The 20875-nt window shown below is 42.4% G+C and overlaps 1 protein-coding gene across 5 annotated transcripts; it reads left to right on the forward strand.

Annotated features, from left to right (window-relative positions):
• The first annotated feature begins 338 nt into the window (after positions 1–338).
• On the forward strand, positions 339–20873 carry acacb (acetyl-CoA carboxylase beta). Of its 5 annotated transcripts, XM_088297368.1 has the most exons (54): positions 339–425; positions 2522–3029; positions 5473–5605; positions 5839–5977; positions 6057–6166; positions 6269–6350; positions 6419–6517; positions 6784–6893; positions 6999–7109; positions 7203–7412; positions 7486–7656; positions 9264–9425; positions 9503–9666; positions 9793–9943; positions 10022–10125; positions 10214–10295; positions 10372–10517; positions 10596–10746; positions 10845–10979; positions 11165–11311; positions 11393–11581; positions 11759–11859; positions 11947–12035; positions 12112–12236; positions 12306–12419; positions 12504–12617; positions 12686–12775; positions 12857–12975; positions 13313–13336; positions 13905–14045; positions 14132–14231; positions 14299–14406; positions 14492–14548; positions 14863–14904; positions 15009–15224; positions 15335–15490; positions 15655–15858; positions 16009–16164; positions 16247–16369; positions 16442–16711; positions 16846–16943; positions 17019–17139; positions 17224–17334; positions 17433–17576; positions 17653–17773; positions 17849–17945; positions 18034–18130; positions 18270–18405; positions 18497–18674; positions 18779–18891; positions 18969–19123; positions 19352–19522; positions 19696–19832; positions 20109–20873. In XM_088297368.1, the coding sequence occupies exons 2-54, from the start codon at positions 2542–2544 to the stop codon at positions 20233–20235; spliced, it is 7239 nt and encodes a 2412-aa protein (XP_088153494.1). In that variant the 5' UTR covers positions 339–425; positions 2522–2541; the 3' UTR covers positions 20236–20873. The 5 variants fall into 5 exon arrangements, 4 of the variants coding, with proteins under 4 accessions (XP_088153494.1, XP_088153493.1, XP_088153495.1 ...); XM_088297367.1 differs by having other exon boundaries at positions 16247–16711; XM_088297369.1 differs by lacking the exon at positions 13313–13336.
• The last annotated feature ends 2 nt before the right edge of the window (positions 20874–20875 follow it).

Here is a 20875-nt window from a genome sequence, read left to right on the forward strand (position 1 = left end):
GGCGCGTTCTCCCAGTTCCCGCGAGATCAGCGAAGCCAATAGTTGTCACAAAGATCGTTTATTTAGCACCCATGCCCACTTCTGCTATACATATGTTATGAACACGGACTCAAAACTTCACGGCGGACCTCCTTGGAGTAATTCACGGATCAATCTGACTTTGGCAGGTTAGTTAAAATGGTCCAAATCATAGCTTTCTCCATTGACCCGCACTGAAAGTTGGTAGCGGAAGAAATGATCTTCCTCAAAATGCACCGCGCGACCTGGGCCTCGGCAAGTGTTCTTCTTGCCGACCGGCAGAAACGATCTTTGAAAGAGTTTCCGTTCGCGTGGGAGTGGGAGGAGCTTAACCCCCGGGGGCATGTTTACTATGCTAAGGGGGAGGGGATTTGCTACACTGGGGAGTGATTGACACTAAACTGCAGGTAGGTGGACATGACACAAGGTTCAATTGAACAAAAGTGACTTACCTAATGGCACTAATAATTGTTTTAATGTCACATTTATTAACGGTGCCATTCCAGGTTGCTAGGGAAGTATTTTATTGTCTGTTAGCTAGCTTGCTGGCATCCAACCAAATGCAATTGTTTTTGGTCACACTGAATGCTATGTGTGAGTCTTAGAAAATATTAAAATTAGCATACCAACAAGAAGCGCGACATTGTTAAACGCAAATTCTTTTTCATGCAGGATAAAGCAAACGAACGCGACTTTTTGGGGGTTTGTTTACGTGTACTTTTCTTCTTGCCTGGTGTCATGATCAAAGCATTGCTATGTGCAGCGAAGAAACCTGCCAGTGAACCTGGCGTTGACAGATTTTCTGCTCAAGGACACTTTGAATTAACTATTTCTGTTAGACTTTAGACATCTTAAAGACACGTCTTAAGAGATTTGAGCCAAAAATTGCCAACATCAACACGTTTACGCGAACACACCGATTTGTAGTTTTCTTCAATATAGTGTGTTTCATGTGCTCATTCAGTTTGTTGCTGTGGTAAGACGTATCTCCGCTATCGTCAGTCTTCAGACCCTCAGTACTAACCTTTGCTCCAGTTGTAGCCAACTAGCAAGTAGCTACTTTGGGATCTGATGTCAGCTGTTGCAGAGCGGCTGTTTTGTTTACCAGACACTGCCTGGGAAAGGTTGCTTGCACCACTACTCAGGCTCAGTATCAGGATAAAATTTACCATCCCAGTGGGAAAGTTGCTTGATCATGTTTATGCTTGAAGTAAAATCACGTGCTAAAGCGACCTACTGACTAGCTTATGGTTTGAATAGAACTTTTTTTTAGTTTCATCCCTTAATGAATAATAATTTAGTGGGGTGTATTGCATACTAAGCCTGATTCATATATGCGGAACTTAATCACATTTACCCAACATGCCTTTGTCCGGACATATATGACCTCTGACCACGTTCAGCTGACTTCCTACAGTTTAATGTGCCCAAACTAGAATAGAACACTGCAGTCTACCCTGCCCTATACCCTACACAGAAGAAGTAGATTGACTTTAATCAAAGGGCAAGGACAAACAATTGCAGTTTATCGACAAGTGACACAGTTGCTTGTAATTAAAATCGAGGTGTGTAATGAAACAATTTGTGTTATATCAACAAGACACTCTGTTTACCGAGGGCCGAGTCGAGAGCTGAATCCCCCAATTCTAACATGACAGATGTAATAACTACAATGATTCATTCTTCTTAATATTATGCTGTTAAGTAAGCAGGTTAAATATAAAAGAGTGGTGTCAGGTCTCACTCTGGTACAATTAATGTAACAAGATTACAATTTTTTTTAAATTACTCAATAAAACCGAGCACTATTAGGCATGCAATCCTTGTATTGAATGTGGGATTGTGCGTTAATGTTAAAGTTTTGCCCCCCACCCACATTTGACGTTTATTTAGGAATCATGTGTTAACACATTTGAGGCAAAATGGAGTACACAATTTAGACAGCAAAGCTGTTGTTTTGAAATAGTCTCAGTTAACTTGTTATTGAAAGAAGCAGTTAAGAACATTGTGAGAGATTTTCCGTGCGTCCCTTATCGGTTCCACTTTTCCTCACGAGGGTCGCACTCGTGCTGGTGCCAATCTCAGCTGTCTATGGGCAGTAGGCGGGGTACACCCTCGACTGGTTGCCAGCAATAATAATAATAATATTCCCTTTATTAGTCCCACAATGGGGAAATTCGAGATTCGAACCCAGGCCTCCTGGGGAGACTGGGTCCTGAACGCGGCGCCTTAGACCACTCGGCCATCCTGGCAGCCAATGCGCAGGACACAAAAAGACAACCAACTAACTGTGCTCACAATCACACCTAGGGACAATTTAGAGTGTTCAGTCAACCTACCATGCATGTTTTTGGAATGTGGGAGAAAACAGGAGTACCTCAAACCCGTTAAAAATAGTAATAATTATATTACTTGCTAATCAATGAAGGGAATGTGGTCAAAGGATATTTCTTAATAAAAATGTTACTTAACTTAATTAACTGTTTGTTCCCCGCCCCCACAGTGTCAAGAAGATGTCTGCGGATGCTCGTGTTTGCATTGTTTGGATTAATCCTATGGATTTTATTTCACCTACGAAGGATTAATAGCAGGAGAGTAGCGATGCCCGAGAAAGGAGAGGAATCTCCATCTGGCAGCAGCCCCTCTGCACTTCAGGAGGATGTGCCTCCTGCACGCTCTTCTCATCCAGGCCAACAATGTGTCTCAACCCAGCCTGAGGAGAGCAGCCTTCAAACTCAGAGCTCCTCTGCGGACCCTCACGTGAAAGAGCAGCAGCAGCCCCCCACCACGCAAAAACCTTCTCCAACCAATGTGCCAATGCACAGATCCGGGCCCAGGGCGAGGGAGCGTCTCAAATTTATTCTTGGAGCATCAGAGGACAATTCCTCGGACGAGGAGCCGTTAGCATCCAAACCGCCGAGTGGTGCTTTGCAGCCGTCAACCTCTGCCGCCAAACCATCTCGTTATCAGACATCACCAGAAGTGCCACAGCCCAACTCCTCAGGCATGAAGTAAGATTGTCCTCTTTAATATCACTCCATATAGTGTGATACAATCGGACCCATGCTCATGGAAACATCTCAGTCACGTCTTTTAGTTCATTATTGTTCCCGCAGTCTTCTTTTAAAGTTGTTTACGCTCTGCATCTAGTGAGAGACGAACCTCATACATGGTGTGTCTACTCGCCCTGTCCTCAATAATTAGCTCTTATCATCTGACTGTAACAAAATGACCTGTGCTATTGTTGTATGCTACACGCCCCCTTTGCTCTATTAATGGAAGCAGAGTGACTTTGAAATTTGTGCTGTGACTGCATAGCAAACCACCCACCCTCTAAATTTGTCAGTGAACTTTGTTTTATTTTGACATTTTGTTTTCTTTTTGTTTTACCTCCATGTGCGTTGCTTATCACGAGGGGAAGGTAAGAAGTTTCAGAACATTTTTGCTAGTAGGTACAGTAGTGAATAGTTACGCGGCACATGTGTGAGGGCATCTTTTAGAAATATCTCCATCCAACCTTTTTCTGATCCGCTTATCCAGTAGAACCTTAAAGTCAAACGCATTCGTGAAGAGAAGGGATGGATGGATACTAACAATAGTTATTTTATGGCAGTAAGGCAATTCCAAAATTAAAATATTACCACACATATGATGGTAGCAACAGAATGAATTATGAAGTCTACAAAACAATTTTGCCTGGCAATTGACAGAATAACACATCGAAACTAATCAGGAGCAGCTTAATCATGCAACAAGATAATGATCCGAACTGCACTGTCAATGCAACAAAGATCTTCATGAGAGGAGAAAAATGGAAAGTCTTTGACTGGCCAAGTAAATCACAGGACATTAACCCAATAGAGACTGCATTTCAATACTAAAAAGGAACCGGTAGGGAAAACCCCCCAGAACCAAAAAAGAACTGAAGGAGGCAGCAGTCAAGGCCTGGAAAACATTTCAATTGAAAAGCAACAGTTTGGTGAAGTCCAAGAGTTATTGCAAGTAGCTGTTATGCCAGCAAATATTACATGTTATTTAAATAAATATTGAAAAGGGGGGTGCTTCAAACAAACGGTATTTGGTCCCGAGTTGTTTAACACATCTAAATGTAAATGCAAAGAAAGAAAAGCTGGAATTGTGAACTTCTGTGTGCTATTCATCTTTTGTTCGGAGACCCAAACGTCTTTAGTATTCAGCAGAAACAAAGGAATTGCCGTTACAATATTGATGTCTAAAATGTGTAGCCTTGATAATAAATTCGCTTCCTCTGCATACAGTTGAAGGAACACTGTCTGCTGTTCTCGGACATGCTCTGTTTAAACTTGTAATGGGCAGCTTGTGGTCTGTCTTATCTGCACTTGTGGGAGGGGAAATTGAAAGAGGCAGTTTGACAGGAAGTGAAGTGCAATTCTGTTGTTGTTGTTTTCATTTCACTTTTCAAATGCACAAGATTGTAATGCTTGCTACGTAATGCCAGCTGGTTCCTGTATCTTCAAAGGTCAGTCACTTTGAAGCGTTGTCATATGACACCTTTGCAAGTGCGTATGTGTTTTGTTCCAAGTTCCTAACTTCTGTTTAGGAATGCAGAAGTTCCAAACAGATGCTGCTGCAAATTTGTTTCAACACGAAGGCTTGCTCATGATGTAGCTATCGTTATGTAAGGTCTCATGTGTACGACAACGAAAGAAAAAGATCGTTCCGGAGGAGGGAAGTAGATTAGCAGTTGCATAACTGTGGAACGGTGTGGCATCATCGTTGACGTTGGACACATTATTTGATTCATTTTCAGTGTGCCCCTAAAATTCTTAGTGTGCTACTAGAGTTTTCAATTTAGGAGTACACGTGATCCTCAGGAAAATGCTAAGCATTAGAGCCCTCCGTACGATCTCTTGTGGTTTGCTGAAGAAAGTGCACCTTTTTTTAATTGTGGTTCAACAGTGATGGAAATGTATGTTCATATGGAATATGTAAATCATATCTTACCACTTCTGATTTAAAATTATATGTAAATTTTACATTAACATACATACTTTTATGTTTTGTTTTTGAACAATATTTTATACAGTGTGAATCTTCCCACTCAAACCTATTAACGTCAGATCAGCTGTTTAATTTCCGCTGCATTTCAATTAATTAATTTTTTAGTTTGTGAGTTCTTTCTCTGGGATGTGCTGTAAAAATACAATTTACTTGCAACAGCAGAAAACAAGATAAGGACATACAAGCGCCGTAGATTGGCTGCTGCATCTCTGAACCTGAACTTTGACTTTGACTTTGGCTTTTGATTTCCTCAGCTCATTTTCTTCTTACTGCTCTCCAAGCTGTTTACTTTTTTGTGCTTGTTTAGAACACGAGGCTGTTTGCAACGACCTGTCTCAGACAATATTGAAGGCGGCATGTGAGCCAAACACAGTTTCTTAGCAAGACAGATAATTGTAAGATTTCCTATTCCAGGCCCAGCATGTCTGGTCCTCACTTGGTGAAAAAAGGACGTGAACACAGAAAGATGGATCTTCATAGAGACTTCACTGTGGCCTCACCTGCCGAGTTTGTCACCCGCTTTGGTGGAAATCGGGTCATTGAAAAGGTAAGTAAAAAAGGGGGAAAAAAATCTTGTTCTTCTCAATGTATTACAATGGCACCATCAGTCTGGTCGTAATCTTTTGTGGTTCTGGATCAACCTTTATCTCCTCTTTGCGTTTTATGGCCCTCCTGCATTGTATTTTCTGGATGTAAATGGTTAATCCTTGCTGATATATTTTTTTATGCTATTCAAATCAATTCCATGTTCTGTTGCTCATTCTGTTGTCTCTTTCTCAGGTGCTGATTGCCAACAACGGTATCGCTGCAGTAAAATGCATGCGCTCTATTCGTCGCTGGTCCTACGAGATGTTTCGAAATGAGAGGACCATCCGGTTTGTGGTCATGGTCACGCCTGAAGACTTAAAAGCTAATGCAGGTACTACGCTGCAACTATTATTGAGCACACCATTAACATGCTGTTAAATCAATCACTCTCTGTTTGTCTCTGATTCAAGAATACATCAAAATGGCAGACCACTACGTGCCTGTTCCCGGTGGGCCAAACAATAACAACTATGCCAATGTGGAATTGATAGTGGACATTGCCAAAAGAATCCCAGTGCAGGTAAATATCTCCGCGGGATTTCTGCATGTGTCCTCTGCTGCCAAATCTACTCTGTGATCATGTTTTCAAAGTGTACCAAAAGATTTTCATCTCTACCAACAGGCAGTATGGGCCGGCTGGGGTCATGCCGCAGAAAATCCCAAACTACCTGAGTTGTTGAACAAAGCAGACATTTCATTCTTGGGTAAAGCAACATTTAAAAAAAGTCTTTTTCATGTTAGTGCTTGTTTTCCAATTGTATGTTTATTCTAGGGCCATCCAGCAAGGCTATGTGGGCTCTTGGTGATAAGGTGGCTTCCTCGATTGTGGCCCAGAGTGCAGACATTCCCACGCTACCATGGAGCGGATCAGGTTTGACTTCTTCTCCTTGTCTCATTTTCTTCCCCCATTATTAACGATGCGACGATTACAACGATGCTTGCCCAAACTGATTTCTTGAGATTTGGTGAGGTCGCTTGAGATGTCATGCAGAAAGTTTTGTGCAACTTTAGAAGCTTATCCCAGAGCCAGCATTTGAAGCCAGAAGTGAGATGTTGACATGCTCAAAACTAGACCCCCTGCCTCAGATGTCATTTACCATGAAAATGCTCAACTCTGTTCATCTTGTCCTCTTCCAGGTCTGAGAGTGGACTGGAGGGAGGCCGACCAAACTCCCGGCAATGTAATCATTGTTCCTCCCGAGGTCTACACACGAGGTTGTGTTGTGGATGTAGATGATGGTCTGGCGGTAGGCATTTTCAACAAAACTAACTGACAATTTTTTTTTTTTTTTTGAAATTAGTGGCATCCACTATGTTGCATCCCAAACTGTACTCTATGTCTCTTGGTACAGGAAGCTGAGAGAATTGGTTATCCAGTTGTCATCAAAGCGTCAGAAGGTGGAGGTGGAAAAGGTATCCGGAAAGTAGAAATTGCTGATGACTTTCCAAGTTCATTTCGACAGGTATGTGAATTATTTTTCTGTGTAATCCAAACCCACATCTGCAGTGCACTGGATGAGGTGTTATGACAATGTTATGATGCATGTTGAATGCAGGTTCAGACAGAAGTACCCGGCTCGCCCGTTTTCATCATGCAGCAGGCGCAGCATGCAAGGCACCTCGAGGTTCAGATACTGGCTGATGAGTATGGAAACGCCATCTCTCTGTTTGGTCGAGATTGCTCCATCCAAAGAAGGCACCAGAAGATCATAGAGGAAGCCCCTGCAAACATAGCTGCACCCTCGACATTTGAGCAGATGGAACAGGTCAGTCACTTTATTTATTGATGTGTGTATTCGTTCCAACATGATGACATCTTGTTCCCGCTCCCTGATCTAGTATGCTGTTAGATTAGCGAAAATGGTGGGCTATGTCAGTGCTGGAACAGTGGAATATCTTTTCTCTGAGGATGGAAGTTTCCATTTCCTGGAGCTAAACCCTCGTCTGCAGGTCGAACATCCCTGTACAGAGATGATTGCGGATGTAAACCTACCAGCTGCCCAACTTCAGGTAAAAATCACCTCCGGACCAGCCGAAGAATACTTATCAAGGGCACAATATAGATAAAAGTGTTTGGACAGGTGGCCTACAGGGAAGTGATGGGCAATATTCATTTGGTTTACCATTGCAGTTGTAATTGCTTCCACTTTCTTGGAATATTACGGGTGGAAACTTTTTTTTTTTGGTGTGGTTGACCTCAACCTTATTGCATAGTGATGCTCGTACTGAAAAGGACCTGCTCCTATAGTTTACATCAGAGGTAGTCAATTAAAAGTCACAGAGGTCCACGACGAAAATTTCTTCCAATTAAAAGGTCCGAACCAAAGTCCAACTTCCCGAAATGTCTAGCCTATGTTCACATTTTTATATAGTTTCGACATTTAGTCATTTTCAACAGAGCGCACTTATATACTAAATATTTAGGAATGTTTCCATTAAACACCTTTGCCAGTCAAACAAATCTAAGGCGTTTATTTCACATTCAAGAAAATGTGGCTCCAGGAATTTAAGGGTGCCACTTCCAGAAAAAACAGTAAAATATCTCCTGCAGAAATATATCAAGTGCTAAGCATTGAGTTAACATCTTTTAACTTTTTTTCTTAAATCAAAGATTTATCAGCCTAAAAAAAAACGGAGAGCTGAATTATCCAAGTAAAACAGGTCAACATGTTGAGTACACAATCAATAAAAATGGCTGTCCTCATGAAAAACTAATTCAAAATGAGCTTTGACACCACCTTTTCTTTTGAATATTTTTTAACTTCTCTTAATGAGAAAAGTTAGTTTGTGCCAGTGACTTAAATCTGGGTTGGAACGAAGTCAGGGCCATTGGGATTTGCTAGATTATTTCACACATCTTTGTGTTTTCCTTGATAAATAATGTTTGTGCAACCGCATTTAAGCACTCCTTCACAACTTCCCCATCACTGAATGTTTTTTTATGTTTCCCCAAAATCCATGATACTTTTACTGAATATTCGTTTGCATGCCGCTGGGATGTAAACGAAAATGTAAAAATCTGTTATACTGCACTCGAAGTTCGATGTTTTTGCGTGCGCTCACCTCAAACTTCAGCGGATAACTTTGCACAAAAGGGCGGTGCTTTGTTTCGTAGTGGCGCTTCGCAATGTTGCGACGGTTTCGGAGCATATGATGCACATTGGTTTTGAATCGGCTGCAGCCAGAACGAAACTAAATTTCTCCGTCCATTCATTTAAAACAACACGCATCGACCTCGCTAACTTTTTAGCACGGCATACTGTCAGCAGCACTCTCTTCCGGTCTGCTGCGCAATTGGCAGTGGATCGTAAACAAAAGATTTGATTGGCTCAAATCAGTGACGCCTTTTCCGTATTAACTAGAATTGCAGCGCCAACGTTTGCGAATGCGCCCTGAAAACAAATTAATCATAGATTGGCCATGGGTCCGGTCCGAACCATACCAATTTGGTGATGCCTGGTTTACATAAATCTACAACAAAGCTATTATTCACCAAAGCACTCTAGACCAAGTCTGGTTCGATTGATTGAGGTGTTTCTCAACACTTTTGTCCTCATTGTCTTTTCTCAGAATTAACAAATGAAATAATTTTCACCCATTTTACTCATCTATGACAGATTGCCATGGGCATCCCACTTTTCAGAATTAAAGACATTCGTTTACTGTACGGAGAAACTGCATGGGGTGACAACATTATTAATTTTGAGAATCCCGAATGCCAGCCAAGTCCAAGAGGGCACGTCATAGCAGCCCGAATCACTAGTGAGAACCCTGACGAGGTACAGCTCAGTCTCACCGATGTTATAAATCTTCTTTTCCTTTTCCTCGAAGGTAATTCCTGTCATGTTGTTTGCAGGGGTTCAAACCCAGCTCAGGCACTGTGCAGGAGCTGAACTTCCGCAGCAGTAAAAATGTTTGGGGTTACTTTAGTGTCGGAGCAACCGGAGGTCTGCATGAATTTGCTGACTCACAATTCGGACACTGTTTCTCCTGGGGGGAGAACCGAGAAGAGGCCATTTCGTAAGTCTCGCTCAAGCTTGACACTCTACAAGTGATGAAACGGCATAAGAAAAGAACATAGGACACAAAATAGTTGCTGTGTCACCTATTGTTGTGGTGTCAGCCTTTGCTTGTTATCTTGTTCAGGAACATGGTGGTGGCTATGAAGGAGCTGTCAATCAGAGGTGATTTCAGGACCACTGTTGAATACCTCATTAAGTTACTAGAAACTGAGAGCTTCCGAAACAATGACATAGACACGAGCTGGCTGGATCACCTCATTGCCGAGAAAGTGCAGGTATGAGTTATTTGGTGGCTGTCTTGACTTGTTGCTCGAGTAAATTTTGTGACAATAGGCCATGTGACTTTTCTGCAGGCAGAAAGACCCGACACCATGCTAGGGATCGTCTGTGGGGCTTTGCATGTTGCTGATGCGAGCTTCAGAAAGAGCATGTCTGACTTTCTTCACTCGCTAGAAAGGTCAGGAGAATAACTCTCAAAATCTGTACACTGTTAAGAATAAAAATAATAAGACTAAATTTGTGTCCAAACTCTTCTATACCTACAGAGGCCAAGTTCTGCCTGCAGCCAGTCTCCTCAACTCTGTCAGTGTAGATCTCATATATGAAGGAGTCAAATTCTGCTTAAAGGTAATCATTCATTCCCCTGAGATAGTGAAAATAACATTTTCATTCTCAATGAAGGACATTCTGTTGTTGACATCAGGTCGCTCGCCAGTCCCCAACAACGTATGTCATCATAATGAATGGCTCCAACATTGAAATAGACGTCCACCGGCTCAGTGATGGTGGCCTTCTGCTCTCCTATGATGGCAGCAGCCATACCACCTATATGAAAGAGGAGCTGGATAGGTAAGCGTTATTTTACTTTCAAGAGTCAGACTGAATTAATTGAAAAAAAAAATCCTGCATGTTGCTTTAATTCTGCAGCTACCGCATCACTGTTGGCAACAAGACATGCGTGTTTGATAAAGAAAAGGATCCTTCTGTGCTGAGATCACCTTCTGCCGGTAAACTACTGCAGTACATTGTTGCCGATGGAGCTCATATTTGCTCAGGAGAGACCTATGCCGAGATTGAGGTGAATTTGAGGAGAAATGGATTTTTACTGATCTCAGGTAAACTAATACTGTACATAATTGTATTTCATTTTGCCTCCTGTTTGTGGTGTGGACTCAGGTGATGAAGATGGTGATGACTCTGACTGTACAACAGGCGGGATATGTACATTTTGTCAAGAGGCCCGGGGCAGTTTTGGAGTCCGGCTGTGTGATGGCACATATGAACTTGGATGACCCTAGCAGTATACATCGGGTGAGTTAATGCAAATAACATTTCCCTGCCAAAGTGTAAATGTTCAAGTGTTGATTCGAAGCATTTAATGTTGTGTGGACAGATCATGTGGAAACTCATTTGGAAACAAGCAATTTCTGCTTTATGTTTAATGCCCCACATTCTGGTGGAAGTAAATCTCAGCATGCGATTCTGTCATAATGCAGGTGGAGCTCAATACAGCCACCCTCCCACCTCAGCACCCGTTGCCCATAGTTGGGGAAAAGCTCCATCAGGTGTTCCACAGCATCCTTGAAAACCTAGTTAAAGTAATGGATGGCTACTGCCTCGAAGAGCCTTACTTTAGCACCAAGGTACAGCTCAGCAAGTTTACCCGCTACAGAGTTTGAATCATCATTAATCAATCAAGCTGACTTCAAAAGTTATGTCTGCAGTTGAAACAATGGGTGGCAACCCTCATGAAGACCCTGCGGGACCCCTCTCTGCCACTGTTGGAACTGCAGGAGATTATGACCAGCGTGGCCGGCCGGATCCCACCTGGTGTTGAGAAAGATATTCGTAAAGTCATGGCCCAATATGCCAGCAACATCACCTCTGTCCTGTGCCAGTTTCCAAGCCAAAGGGTGCAAAATTTAAGATATTTTTTTATGCTCTGCATAAATGGATCAATCATAGCCCAGCAAAAATATGAGAAATGCGTTAGATTGCACTTATAAATGCTGAGCTTTTTCAGATTCTAAACTAATTATTTCAGCAAACAATGTTTAACAGCATTTTTTTTCTTTTTTTTTTTTATCCAGATTGCAAATATTCTCGACAGCCATGCGGCCACTCTGCAGAGAAAGGCTGACCGAGAGGTGTTCTTTATTAACACTCAGAGTATTGTTCAGCTGGTACAGAGGTTGGCTTGTTGAGATTACTTTTTGTCAGTAAAATTGTTTTCAGTAATTGGCATTACACTGAGTCATGTTTTATGACATTTTTTCAGGTATCGCAGTGGAATACGTGGTTACATGAAGTCTGTGGTTCTGGATCTGCTGAAGCGATACCTTCAAGTCGAGATGCAGTTTCAACAAGGTGACGCTAAAACTTTATCAAAGTTATCTGCTGGTTTAAGTGCGTATGGGATTTATTTATTTTTTTCCTCAAGCAGCTCATTACGACAAGTGCGTAATCAACTTGAGAGAGCAGTACAAGCCTGACATGAGTCCGGTGCTGGAATACATCTTTTCTCATGCCCAGGTCTTCAAGAAGAACATCCTGGTCACCATGCTCATTGTAAGGCCTTCATCGTATTCATCACAGGTGAATCTCTACACAACTGAGAATATCTTTGACTTTGTTTAGGATCAGCTGTGTGGAAGGGATCCAACTCTGGCAGACGAGCTGATGGTGATCCTCAATGAACTCACCCAGCTTAGTAAGATGGAGAATTCAAAGGTCGCTCTAAGAGCCAGACAGGTACGACTTTATTGTTTGTATTCTTAGTACGTCATGCGGCTGCTTTATTTACTGAACAGCATTCTGTGTAATAATCTGGCCTAGGTGCTAATTGCCTCTCATTTACCATCGTATGAACTGCGGCACAACCAAGTGGAATCCATCTTTCTCTCTGCCATTGACATGTATGGCCATCAGTTTTGCCCTGAAAACCTAAAGGTAAGTGTTATGATTACGTGTTTTACAGCTTCGACAGCAAATCATTGATGTTGTTCTGTTTCCACCAGAAACTTATCCTCTCTGAGACCTCAATTTTTGATGTGTTGCCCAATTTCTTCTACCACTCCAATCAAGTTGTCTGCATGGCCGCGCTGGAGGTATGCATAGCGAACTCAGCCTACAGGATGCTCGTTTCTATTCCACCAATAATGATGTTTTTTTTTTGTTTTTTTTTCCAGGTGTATGTCCGTCGAGCTTACATCGCTTATGAGCTCAACAGTATCCAGCATCACCAGCTGCGTGACGGAACATGTGCTGTAGATTTCCAGTTCATGTTGCCATCATCACATCCCAACAGGTGACACTTTGACCTTTGCTAAAATGGCTCAAACTCTTCTGCTGATATAGCCTGATTGAATAAAAGCAGGCCATACCCCACAAATGCTATTCTGTCATAAATGGAGCCGATAGGATAGGTGGAGCCCGCCCTCTGAGACGACTGTGGAAAAAGTACTAAGGCAGCACCCAGCTATGTTTCAGTGTAGATAAAAGTTTGTCTGATGTTTTTTTGCCTAAACTTCTCATTAGCTTAACCCACTGAACTGGAATGTGCACTATAAATCATAATGCCTAGAAGTGGAGCAGGATGTTGATCCTCCACTGCTAATATTCACCTGTCAATCATCTTATTTCAGAGGGAGCAGTCCTACTCTGAACAGGTAGAGTAAAGCTCCTCCCAGCCAACTACACCTGATGGTGTGTATGTCTTACAGCTAAGCATGCCAGTTGCATTATATTGCCTTCTTCCATTCATGCAAATTCCAAAACATTTGTCCTCAATGAATATTACTGTCTAACAAGTCCTTCTTAATTCACCCCTTTTAGCCGAGCTCCTCCGTCTGCAACGCTTCTCTCAATTTGTACGTCGATAAAGAGCTTTTTGAGAGGTTCAGCTGTCATATATACGTTTGCCCAAGTTCCTCTTAAAAATCTCCTGCGTAACATCTTATTGTCCTCAAATTTGGAGCTACAGATTTGATCTTGACAACAAATCATAATGCTTTTATGAAATTAATGAAATTATTGTGTTAAAATATTTGTAATTCTGGTTGCACATGATGGTGAACAATCTTGTTTGTATTTATTATGCAAAAATGCAACTGCACTTGCCCCAAATACTTGGCTGTTAACACGTTTTGTTTTTGACAACGCACACACCTCTATAGTGATAATTCAGTGTTGCTATGTGCTTGTCATCGTCTGTCTTTCTCTTTTTTTTTTTTTTAGGGTTCCTGTCCCACTGAATGCGGCAGGCCAGTTGAAAATGCGGCGGCAGAGCAGTGATCTCTTCCTGGAGGGAGCTCTGTCTCCACCTTGTCAACGCATGGGCGCCATGGTTGCGTTCCAGTGTTTTGACGATTTCAAAAGGTCTACTTGTGTTTATTTTTCCACTCCATTTAATTCCCCATTTATGAGGGCTTACGGCCATTAACTTGATATTGTTTCTTCCTTAGGAACTTTGATGAAGTTCTTTGCAGTTTTGCGGAGCCTTTGATGGAGAACCAGCCGTTTTTAGAATCGTGCTCCAGTTTTTATGAAGATGAGAACTTTAAGGTGAATACTCTTATTCTCACTTGGATGATTTTTCCCTCTGAGTGTACATCTTCTTTTTCCCCTACAGAACACCAGGGAGAATCCAATCCACATCATTAATGTCTCAATAAAAAGAGCTGACATTGAGGATGATGACTCCTTAGTTATTGCCTTCACTTCCTTCGCCCAGTCAAAGGTCAGCTCATCTAATGTGGTGGCTCTTAAAGTGTAATTTTAACTAAGTGCAGAATTAATCAAATCTATCTTTTTCTTTTCCTTAGAGAACATCCCTCTTTGAATATGGCATCAGAAGAATCACATTTTTGGTTGCACAGAAGGTAATTTTGTCCAGTTGATGCAGCTCATTTCACTGACAAACTATCATGATGAATAATTATTATGTTTGATTCCATTTTATTGGCAAAGAAATTGTCTCAAGTGATAAGAGGCTAGGCTTGGAATCTTGACTTTGACCTTTCGGCGTGGAGTAGTACGATATTTTTAAAACTTGCCCGAGTGCAAATCGTTGCTTGTCTATACTGTTTGTGCTTTGACGGACTGGGCAAGAGACAGGAGGACATGAACTGGTTGCTAAAGTCAGCTCCAGCTCATGCTTGACATACTAGCGCATGTTTGTATTTCTTTTCAACAGAGGGAGTTCCCCAAGTTTTTCACTTTCAGAGCACGTGATGGGGTATGTTTGTTTTTGTTTTGAAGTGAATTTTAATTTTCAATATCATCAATCGTGCTGCTGCTGTCGAAAGAGGTGGTTAACTCCCCATCTGTTTTTATGCACAGTTCCAGGAAGATCGGATCTACCGTAATCTGGAGCCAGCTTTGGCGTTTCAGCTCGAACTGAACCGCATGAGGAACTTTGACCTGACGGCCGTTCCGTGTGCCAACCACAAAATGCACCTCTACTTGGGAGCTGCTCGTGTTCAGGAGGGTGCCGAAGTTACAGATTACAGATTCTTCATCCGAGCTATTATTCGTCACTCGGATCTGATTACAAAGGCAAGACTATTGACAGTATAGCCCAAACCCGTTATCAATTTTCATTTCCAAAAGTTTTCTTTGATTTCCTATCTAACGTGGTATTTGGATGGTGTTGGTGTGCAAATCAGGAAGCGTCTTTCGAGTATCTTCAGAATGAGGGAGAACGTCTTCTGTTGGAGGCCATGGATGAGTTGGAAGTGGCCTTCAGCAACACAACCGTTCGTACAGACTGCAACCACATCTTCCTAAACTTTGTCCCTACTGTCATTATGGACCCTTCCAAAGTGAGTGTGCTGCACGTCTCTACAGATGTAGTGCTGTGATAAAAGCATAAGTAGCCAACATTTCTCAGGATACATTATTCAATTAACTAAAATATGTATTTTTTGTATTTGATTAAATATTTACGTGCATTCTGTCTTAAATGTTCCCTGCCTTTGTTTGTCAGATTGAGGAGTCTGTCCGTTCCATGGTGATGCGCTACGGAAGCCGACTTTGGAAGCTGCGTGTCCTGCAAGCTGAGCTTAAAATCAACATTCGCCTGACTCCTACTGGGCTCGCCATCCCTATTCGTCTTTTTTTGACAAATGAGTCTGGCTATTACTTGGACATCAGTCTGTATAAGGAGGTTACTGACCCAGGTTCTGGACAGGTGAAAACATTTGACTTTGTGAAACGCAGTGTATTTCATTTTACTACTCCATGATATTGATTTACTTTTATCAATTATATATATATATATATATCAACTTGATGAATCTTTTTTCCTGTTTATTTATTTTCTGTCTTTCATTCTATCTAGATTATGTTCCAGTCATATGGAGACAAACAGGGACCTCTGCAAGGCATGTTGATAAACACTCCCTATGTTACCAAAGACTTGCTGCAGGCCAAGCGTTTCCAGGCTCAAACTCTGGGCACAACTTATGTCTATGACTTCCCAGAGATGTTCAAGCAGGTCTTGTTGCAACACTGAATTTGTCAACTTAAATGCTGCCATTCCTTTTTCCCGTCTCGCTCACATTAAAATCATTCTACAGGCTCTATTTAAACAGTGGGGACCAGGGGACAAATATCCTAAAGATATGCTGATGTGCACTGAGCTGGTTCTGGATCCACAAGGTCGCCTGGTGCAACTCAACCGCCTGCCTGGAGACAATGACGTAAGATGCGCGGCAGGCGGAATGCATCATGTCAGTATGATTATTCCTATTTACGGTACCTCTCGTTATCAGGTGGGAATAGTTGCTTTCAAGATGAAGATGAAGACGCCAGAATATCCAGAAGGTCGAGACATCGTCGTCATCTGTAATGATATCACCCACATGATTGGGTCATTTGGACCTCAGGAAGATGAGCTGTTCCTCAGGGCCTCCGAGTTGGCGAGAACTGAGGGAATCCCTCGCATTTACATTGCTGCCAACAGCGGAGCACGCATTGGTCTTGCTGAGGAGATCAGACACATGTTTCAGGTGGCCTGGATTGACTCCTCTGACCCCTACAAGGTGAGGGCCTGCTGACATTCATTTGTGTTTTGTGGGTACCGGTTTAGGGACTGGCCCACCAAAACAAAAAAAACAATTCTGTATTTGCCGCCTGGAGTCAATTAGAGTCATGTGACATGTGTATGTCTCTTTAGGGTTTTAAGTATCTTTACCTGACGCCACATGACTATACACGCATCAGTGCCACCAATTCTGTGCACTGCCACCATGTGGAAGAAGGAGGGGAGTCAAGGTATAGGAGAGAAACAAAAATATGCGTAACGTTTAGTGCCCCTTTTCTTTTTTGTTACTAATACTATTTGCTCAGGTACATAATCACTGACATCATTGGGAAGGATGAAGGTCTTGGGGTAGAGAACCTGCGTGGTTCAGGCACCATTGCTGGAGAATCGTCTCAGGCCTATGAAGAAATCATTACAATCAGTATGGTGAGGTTGCATGGCAGCCGTGCGACTGGAATGAGCCAATAGCATTTTCCGTCACCCAGATTTGATTCATTTGTGCTGTTCCAGGTGACCTGCCGTGCTATTGGAATCGGGGCATATCTGGTACGTTTGGGCCAGAGAGTGATCCAGGTGGAGAACTCGCACATTATCCTGACTGGAGCAAGTGCGCTAAACAAGGTTGTCCTTTTAAATGTACTTTTAGAGCGAGACACTTATAAGAAGTGCGCTTTCAATTTAGCAATATGAGAGGTTTATGTAAGCCCTGGTGTTGGCAGGTTCTGGGTCGAGAGGTGTACGCCTCCAACAACCAGCTGGGCGGCATCCAGATCATGCACAACAATGGAGTGACACACACGACTGTGCCAGATGATTTTGAGGGAGTTGTCACCATTCTCCAGTGGCTCTCCTACATGCCGAAGGTTCTGCCGAGTGTTACAAATGCTTCCGTTTCCATTTTGTGTCACTAATAAGCGATTGTTTCTCTGCCTTTGACAGAACAACAACTCCTCTGTGCCCGTTGTACCAACCACCGATCCAGTTGATCGAGAGATTGAATTCACTCCCACAAAAGCACCATATGACCCCCGCTGGATGTTGGTTGGGAGACCCCACCCGAGTGAGCATCATAACTGGAAAGTAAAACAACCCCTTCTAATTGATTAATGACCACGTGTCTTGTTGCTATTCATAGCGGTGAGAGGTGCCTGGCAGAGTGGATTCTTTGACCATGGCTCCTTCATGGAGATCATGGGCTCTTGGGCTCAGACTGTCGTAGTGGGCAGAGCAAGGTAAATGTCTCTGCTATTAATGTAGGTGTTAGTGTTAAGTATTGTAGCATATATGTTAACCGATCAATTGCTGGCTGAAATCATACAGGTTAGGAGGAATCCCCCTTGGTGTCATTGCTGTGGAAACACGGACAGTTGAGTTCACTGTACCAGCTGATCCTGCCAACTTGGATTCAGAATCAAAAGTGAGGCGATTTAATTTAGGCAATGCTGAGTAATTGTCTTTGCTCACATTACGCCAATCGCTCCACCTATTGAAATGCCAATGATTAATTCAATTAGCATGCAGGATATCCACTCGATAATATGTGTTTTGATTTTCAGGTTTTGCAGCAGGCTGGACAAGTGTGGTTTCCCGATTCAGCTTTCAAAACAGCTCAGGTGATTTGCGACTTCAACCGTGAGCATCTGCCTCTCATGGTGTTTGCCAACTGGAGGGGCTTCTCTGGTGGGATGAAAGGTGAGCGCCGTACACTGCAGAGGAATTGCAGTATGCACAAAACATGGCGGAAATATACATGATTCAGTATTGTTTCCATTCCTACTCCCAGATATGTATGATCAGATATTAAAGTTTGGGGCTTACATCGTGGATGCCCTTCATGGTTTCCATCAGCCTGTTCTGGTGTACATTCCACCACATGCCGAATTGCGAGGAGGTTCCTGGGTTGTCATCGACCCCACCATTAACCCTCTGTGTATGGAGCTGTATGCCGACAGAGAGAGCAGGTGCATGTCTCAATTGGCCTAAAGTGAAGATGTGTGAAGCAGGTTTGTATACTGAATGTTTGTCAATAGCCGGTTTCTCCTTAAATGCCCTTGTGCGTGTCTAGAGGTGGTGTGCTGGAAGCTGAGGGCACAGTCGAGATCAAATTCAGGAAAAAGGACCTACTGAAAACCATGAGAAGACTGGACTCTGTCTATGCTGGTCTGGTTGAGAAGCTTGGTAAGTCATCTTTGGTGTCAAAGTGATACAAATTTTGATGAATTGCTGACATTCATGTGCACACGGGAACATTCAAGCTTCTCTAGATCTGCCTGAGAAGCAGTATAGAGACCTGGAAGCCAAGCTCAAAGCAAGAGAAGAATTCCTGTTGCCCATCTACCACCAGGTGGCAGTGCAGTTTGTGGATCTTCACGACACTCCTGGAAGGATGCAGGAGAAAGGTGTCATCACTGTGAGTACATTTCCCACAATTTTAGCAACAGCTGCACAGTCTCATGCGAAATGCTACTCCCCCTCGAGTTAAAAATGTAACCAAAATATTAAGACAAAATTGCAAGAGGAAGAGAGGTTCTCCAGCCCGGTTATTAAAAACTCATCCGACTCTGATCCAGCCTTTGTACTGGATTGCAATAGAGTGTGATGAAGTGAATCGCATTTTTGCGTTTACTCTGCCATTCAGGATATTTTGGATTGGAGGAATGCACGCCCTTTCTTCTACTGGCGTTTGCGGCGTCTCCTGTTGGAGCAGCTGGTGAAGTACGAGATTCTGCAGGCCAACAAAGACCTCAGTGACGGACACATGCAGTCCATGCTGCGTCGCTGGTTTGTTGAAACGGAGGGAACAGTCAAGGTTGGTGTCTACAGGATGTGTAGTTCATGGCACTTACCCGCCTCTATTTTTTTTAGCCATGTTCCATCAAAATAAAATGTAATCCAGGCATGCAGCATTTGATTGTTTGAACCCATTTTTGACATGCCTAGTCAATATCCTCAACCAGTTTGGTCTTCTGACTTCACCTCCAGGCATACCTGTGGGATAATAACCAAGCGGTAGTCGAGTGGCTTGAAAGGCACTGGTCCAAAGACGATGGCACTCGTTCTGCCATCCGAGAGAACATCAAGTACCTAAAAAGGGAAAATGCCTTGAAACATATCCGCAGGTATGCACAGGCACACAAGAGAAATATGCACATATTTGTATTATGTATAATATTATGGATGTTCAATACCACCAAGAACCAATTTTAATTTTGTGGTTGAAAGTCAAAATTTGCAAAGCTGCTGTGACTCTTCAAACGCTTGAGTGTATGACACTGACCAAGGAGGAAATCATTTGTGCAAATTCAATTGCATTATTTTCTGAAATAGTTCAATAAAACTAGTTAAAAAGTGTTCATTCGATTTGTTGACTGTTTTTCTTTGCTCTTGTGTCACAGTCTGGTTGAGTCCAACCCTGACGTCGCCATGGACTGCATCATTCACATGAGCCAGAACATTACTGCATCCCAGAAGGCCAAGCTCTCGCATCTGCTTGCTACCATGGACAACAGCGACACCAGCTGAACTGTGGACCGATTAAGGCTTGTATTATTATCAAAGTGGAACTAAGTGCTCTTCTAGTTACACTTGCACTTTTAAGAGTGTAATAATGTAAAGAATTGCATTCATGAACCAGTTTATATGAAATAGTGGTGAAGCTCTCTTCTCGAACATAATACCGTAACGTGACTTATCGACTGTCACACATCCATTGCATTTTAAGAATCATGCAAGGACCTGAAAATATGTCACGAAAAAACATTTCACTCCAGGATGCCACGTTTGGTAGACAAACTATGACTGTATTGTAATGCACATTGCACTACTGCTTCTCTATGTGCATAAAGCTAGTGTAACTTTTGCATTATCAGCATACACAAAGCTCTGTATTTATATTTGAGGTAGGTGCTGGTTGTTGTTTAATTTTTTATAGAACAACAGTTTCGTCCAGTTTCCACTTCCCATTGACTGATGTAGCAATGTATTTAATGCAGACATCTAGAATTTTGTGTGAGTGAATTTGTGTATATCATGGCCTCAATGTCATTTTGGACTTGAAACGGTCTCCAGCTACAAGTCCATCATTTCATATAAATGTATATAAACTCGCTCTGTCCTTTGTCATCTTGTCAACAAATGTGTTAATAAATATCACTGATTTATT

The sequence above is a fragment of the Idiotropiscis lumnitzeri genome, chromosome 1 (assembly GCF_059441095.1).
Source record: "Idiotropiscis lumnitzeri isolate Australia: NSW breed Sydney's pygmy pipehorse chromosome 1, RoL_Ilum_1.0, whole genome shotgun sequence".
Lineage (NCBI taxonomy): Eukaryota > Metazoa > Chordata > Actinopteri > Syngnathiformes > Syngnathidae > Idiotropiscis > Idiotropiscis lumnitzeri.